Here is a 6,000-nt window from a genome sequence, read left to right as displayed (position 1 = left end):
TGAAGTGACAGCACAAGGCTGCAGGGTCTGTCCCTGGGCTGGTAGATCACCTGATAGAGAGCTTGGAACCCAAGCCCTGGGATTGGCTCAAAATGGGGCCGTGTTGAACCAATGGCTGGGCTCTGGCATCTGGTCAATCTCTGGTCAGAGCCAAGGCCTAGAAATAGAGCTGGGGCATTCTTCCCTGCTCAGAGTGTACGAGGAGGCAACCATGCAGGTGCTAACCAAGCGCTACCCTAAGAACTGCCTGCTGACCGTCATGGACCGCTACTCGGCGGTGGTGCGCAACATGGAGCAGGTGGTGATGATCCCCAGCCTCCTGCGGGACGTGCATCTGGGGGGGCCTGGGGGCCAGGCCCAGGAGGGGACCCCCGATCTCTACGCTTACTTCACCATGCTCAAGACCATCCGCGTGGATGTGGACCACGGGCTGCTGCCCAGGGAAGAGTGGCAGGCCCAGCTGGCAGGAGACAAAGCCGGGGAGGCTGAGAACGAAGCTGGGGAAACAGAGGAGGCCAAGGAAGAAGAGGAGGAGGTGGCAGGGGAGCTGGACCTGGAAGCCCAGTTCCACCTGCACTTCTCCAGCCTGCATCACATCCTTACCCACCTCACCCTGAAAGCCCAGGAGGTGACGAGAAAATACCAGGAAATGACGGGACAGGTGCTGTAGGCCTCCGGCTCTAGGGAAGGTAATGGTGGCCGTGCCAGAGGGTCAGAGTCCATTGAGGGGGCTCTCCAGGGGAGGGGGGGTGTGGTGTAATCTATGGGAGAGGGACAGCTTGGCTGTCAGACAGAACCACCCTCCCATCAGGGTATTGGTGCCATTACTTGGGAGGGCCCAAGGCTGGAAGCCCCCCTTAGTATCCACTGACCCAGTATTACAGGCAGTGAATGCTTAACTCATGGACACGTGTGTGTTTGTGCATTTATAAGTAAGTATGCGAATGCTCATAGATGTATGAAAACGAACAAGCATATTCTCACTGCTGGCTTCTTCAAGAAACCGATTAAAGCGCGACACGCAGCCGCAATCCTAGTACTCGGAAGGCACAGACAAGGATCGCAGATTTGCGGCCAGCCTCAGCAATTTAGTGAGGCCCTCAGCCACTTACCAAAACCCTGTTTCAATATAAAAAATAAAATAGGGGTGAGGGCGTAGCTCAGAGTTAGAACCCTCCACCTGGGTTCAATCCTCAGTAACACACACACACACACACACACACACACACTTAAAGCTATGGGCTCTCTCCAGAGTTCAGGTACATAGACATGTAACTGTTCGTACAATTTCAGGGGCTATGCCACCCACTGAGGCCCATCCACGAATCCTAAGGACCCCGCACATCACGTATCTCTAAGTGCCTGACTGAGTTATCCCGTTTCATCCCCACAATAACTCCATAAAGATGATTTCTATTATTTCCATCTTACAAATGAAGATGCGTACCCAAGGCGGGTTGTGTTCATTTAGGTGTGCATTGTGAATTCGATGTGCGTGGCAGTGCTTTCCAGCATTTTTTCAAGTTTCGGAATATGGGACACTGTATCTGAATGACACGGGGGTCCACAGTGGAGGCGGCTCACAGTACTTCTGCAACCGGAGGGGTGTTCTGACCTTCCCAGGTTGCAAGCAGCCAAACGGAAAGCTGAGGGACCGCTATCCTGGCACTTACATCCGTTCAGGCACACCAGGCTGTGGAGGCATGCCTGTTGGGAAGCCTATGGTGTGTATATATGCATGCATGTTGGAGTCTGAACCCAGATGCCCGTGCACAGAGGGGCTGGCTCGGAGAGGTGCGAATGAGCAGCTAGTGAGGCAGGCAGGTGGTGGCGTCAGTAGGAGGGAGGACCTGTCCCAGCCATGGGTCCAGCCCTCATGGGCAGAGATGGGGAGAAATTGACCATGACACCTGCCAGTTCTGGCCCTGTGTCGCCTGCCAGCCCTGCTCCCAATAAACTGGTGTCATCAGTTATAAACCACATCTATGTCCATTGGAATCTCAAAACCACCTGATGTAAGTATGGGGGGCAGGGGCAAGATTTGTATCCTCAGTTTACTAGTAAGGAAATTAGAGCCAGAGAGGTGAAGTGACAAGCCTGAAGTTCTAGAGGACAAAGGCAAGGCTGGCCCCAGCTCTGAGCCGAGCATTCCCTTCTCACCACTCTGCGATGATAGAGAATGACCAGGATGCCCCGTCCCCGTTCTGCGCTCCCCCCAAGCCTGCAGAGTTGATTCCCCAGCCATTCTTCCTTCCTTTCCCCACCTCAAACCCAAACGGACGCTCTCAACCCTGCTTCCCGCTGCCCTTGAGGTTTCCTGGGTGTCTTCCAGAGGCTCCCGAGTTCACTGGCCTGCGTCAGTCTCCATGGCAGAAGCAGGCTATGAGCCAGAGGTCCAGCTCTGAGTTCAGCCTCAACTCTGGCTCATAGCCTGCTTCTGCTGCGGAGCTGTGCTGCTGCCACACTTTGCCTTTCAGTTTCTTCACTGCTTTGTAAGAGTAACAACTATTAAAACAATAACAACTGGCTTTTGAATAGTGTTTAAATCACTGATCCTCCTGTCTCAGCCTCCTAAGTACTAGGATTACAAGTTTGTGCTACCAGGCCCAGCTATAAATAACATTTTATTGGAGACAGGGACTTGCTAAGTTGCCTAGGCTGGTCCTGAACTTGCAATCTTCTCGTCTCAGTCTCCCAAGTACTGAGATTACAAATGTATGTCACCATACCCAGTTTAATTTTTTATTTTGGTACCAAGGATTAAAAAATTCAGGGAATTCTATCACCGAGCTACATACACTACCAGCCCTTTTTGTTTTTTATTTTATTATTTATATTGTGGTACCAGGTATGGAAACCAGAGGCACCTCTACCTCTGGGCTACATCCCAGCCTTGCTTTTTTATTTTTTGAAAGAGGGTCTTGCTAGGTTGAGAGTCTCAGTGTTATCCTCCTGTCTCAGCCTCCCAAGTACTGGGATAACAGGCATGTGCCACCATGTCTTGGATGAATTTATACTAATATATATATTTGTGGTACTGGGGATTGAACCTAGGGGCATTTTATCTCTGAACTACACCCCCAGCTTTATTCATTCTTTATTTTAAAATAGAGTCTCACAAATATATACTAAGTTATATATTTGTGGTACTAGGGATTGAACCTAGGAGCATTCTATCTCTGAATTATACCCCCAGCCCTATTTTTCATTCTTTATTTTGAAACAAGGTCTAAGTTGCAGAGGGCCTGAGTAGCTGAGGTTGGCTGCAAACCTGTGATCCTGTGTCAGCCACCCAAGTATCAGGATTACGAGCGTGTGCCACCACTCCTGGCTTATACTCGTGTGTGTGTGTGTGTGTGTGTGTGTGTGTGTGTGTATGTGTGGTACTGGGGAATCCAGGGGCATTCTACCTCCAAGCTACACTCCCATGCCTATTTTTTATTATTATTATTCTTTATTTTGAAATAGGGTCTCACTGAGTTGCAAAGGGCCTCACTAAGTGGCTGAGGCTGTCTGTGAACCGCGATCCTCCTGTCTCAGCCTCCTGAATCCTGGGATTACAAGCGTGTGCCACCACACCTGGCTTATACTCATTTTTTAAAAAATTATTTCCTGCATGCTGCAGATCACGTTACACGAGAGAAGGCAGACTCTGCGATAAGGACTTGCAGTCGTTTGTCAGCCCAGAAGCCAGGGAGGTCTGGACCTGCGGATGGACATGAAAGCGACTTGTGTCTCTGGGACGCCTCCTGACCTCCCTGTGAACACCGATGTTGGACTCCAATCGCTGGCTCACCTAGGATGTTTGCTGCTGCTCACACCTCCACTTTCTCCTCTTACCAGCTCAGGGTGGTGAGCAGTGGTTTGTGAGGGCCTAGACAGTCAGTCCGGTGTGGTACGGTAGAAAGAGCCGAGGTATTAGCACATGACCAAAGTTCTCATCCCTCCTCTTGGCCGTCACCCACCAGGTTATTCAGGCCCGTTATTCACCCACTGGGGCCTAAATTCCCTCGTGTGTAAATGGGGACACTACATCTACCTCATGAGGTTGTGAAAATGAACAAGATGACCCAAAAGCAGCTGGCATGAGAGCTACTGTAAAGGCTGACTCCCCGTCACTCGCCCTGACGCACTGGCTCGAGTCCTCCAGAACGAGGAGAGTAGAGGCCCTTGGGATGATTGGCTTACCCTGCGGGACCTGCCCACCACCAATGAGGCTGATCACAGGTGAACTACAAACCTATTTATTGAATAGCAATAAAAAGTAAGCTTGTATTGTACATCTCTTTATTATTTCTAAAGCCCTAATATTTCACTTCTTACGAGTGGTACAAAGAGAACAGACCCAATTAATTTGATTTTGCCCAGAAGCCATCTGCTTATACTCACACTGCCTCCCAATGTGAAATCATGCATACGACTTTACCAAGTATCAAAAATTATTTTTATCATAAAACACGAGCTTGAAAACAAAAATGTGTTAGACGAGCATTTGGATTTGATAAGCTAAAAGAGCAATGGCCTAAAAGAGTACTAATTGCAGCAAGCTCCACCACAGACCATACTCGCTACCAAGTCCACTTTGCCCATGATGAGCCATCTAGGAGCAAAGACGTCTTCGCAGTAGTATGGCTTTTTCTTTTGGTTCTGGGGATTGAATCCAGGGGCTTTCAACCTCCAAGCTACACCTCTAGCTCTTATTTTTTTGTTTTGAAACAGTCTCATTAGGTTGCTGAGGCTGGTCTTGAACCTGCGATCCTCCAGTCTCAGCTTCCCAAGTTCTGGAATTACTGGTGTGTGTCACCATGCTGGGATAGTATTACTTTTGTGTGTGTGTGTGATACTAGAGATTGAACCCAAGGGCATTCTGCCTCTAAGCTATACCCCCAGAACGGTTTTATTTTTTGAAACAAGGTCTTGCTATGTTGCTAAGGCTGGTCTTAACCCTGTTATCCTCCTTTCTTACCTCTCAAGAATGGGGATTAAATAAGTACGTGACCATGCCCATCTCTAGAATTCTACCTGAGCTACACACCCAGCCCTATTTTTTAATCTTTTTTTTTCTTTGGCTCTAGAGATGGAACCCAGGAGCATTAGACCTTCAAGCCACACCCCCTGCCCTACTTTTTATTTATTTATTTATTTTTGGTGGTACTGGGGTTCCTGGAAGCCCATCTACCTCCGGCTACACTCCCAGACCTAGTTTTACATTTTTATTTGGAAACAGGGTCTCCTAAGCCAGCGCGCGCGGCTGGCTTCGAACCTGCGTGATCCTCCTGTCTCTGCCTCCCAAGCACGGGGATTACAAGCGTGAGCCACCACGCCTGGCTTTATTATTTTGAAACAGGGTCTCAATAAGTTGCAGAGGGCTTAAGTAGCTGAGGCTGATTGTGAACCTGCGATCCTCCTGCCTCAGCCTGCCAAGTACTGAGATTACAAGCATGGGACACCAAGCCCGGCTAAAATTAGATTTTTAATTGTTCTTCCTGCTTTGAGTCTCCTCTTGGCAGATCACCCTATATATTGTTGCAGAAAGCTCAGAAACACAAACCCAATCATTATTCCCATTAAAAACCCTTTGGCAAACCAGGTATGGTGACATGTGTCTATAATTCCACTACTTGGAAGGCTGACAGGATTGCAAATTCAAGGCCAGTCTCAGCAAGTTATCTATGCCCTCAGCAACTTAGTGAGACCCTGTTTCAACATAAAAAATAAAATAGGGCGAGCCGGGCGTGGTGGTGCAGGCTTGTAATCCCCGTGCTTGGGAGGCGGAGACAGGAGGATCATGCTGGTTCGAAGCCAGCCTTGCTGGTTTAAGAGACCCTGTTTCCAAAAAATATATAAAGTAGGTCTGGGAGTGTAGCCCGGAGATAGAAGGGTTTCCAGGAACCCCAATACCACCACCAAAAAAAAAAAAAAAAGAATAAAAATAAATAAATAAAATAAAATAAAATAGGGAGAAGGGTATATTAGAGGTAGAATGCCCTGGGATCAATC

General features: G+C 48.7%; 1 protein-coding gene across 1 annotated transcript; it reads left to right on the top strand.

Annotated features, from left to right (window-relative positions):
* Nucleotides 1-211: 211 nt before the first annotated feature.
* THRSP (thyroid hormone responsive) lies at nt 212-670 on the top strand (the record flags this gene model as incomplete). Its single annotated transcript, XM_080696044.1, has 1 exon — nt 212-670. The coding sequence occupies one exon, from the start codon at nt 212-214 to the stop codon at nt 668-670; it is 459 nt and encodes a 152-aa protein (XP_080552170.1).
* Between the last annotated feature and the right edge of the window lie 5,330 nt (nt 671-6,000).

Source organism: Muscardinus avellanarius, assembly GCF_963383645.1.
Source record: "Muscardinus avellanarius genome assembly, chromosome: 1".
NCBI classification, from domain to species: domain Eukaryota; kingdom Metazoa; phylum Chordata; class Mammalia; order Rodentia; family Gliridae; genus Muscardinus; species Muscardinus avellanarius.
Note: the sequence above shows the minus strand (reverse complement) of the source record. Positions and strands in the feature narration are given on the sequence as shown.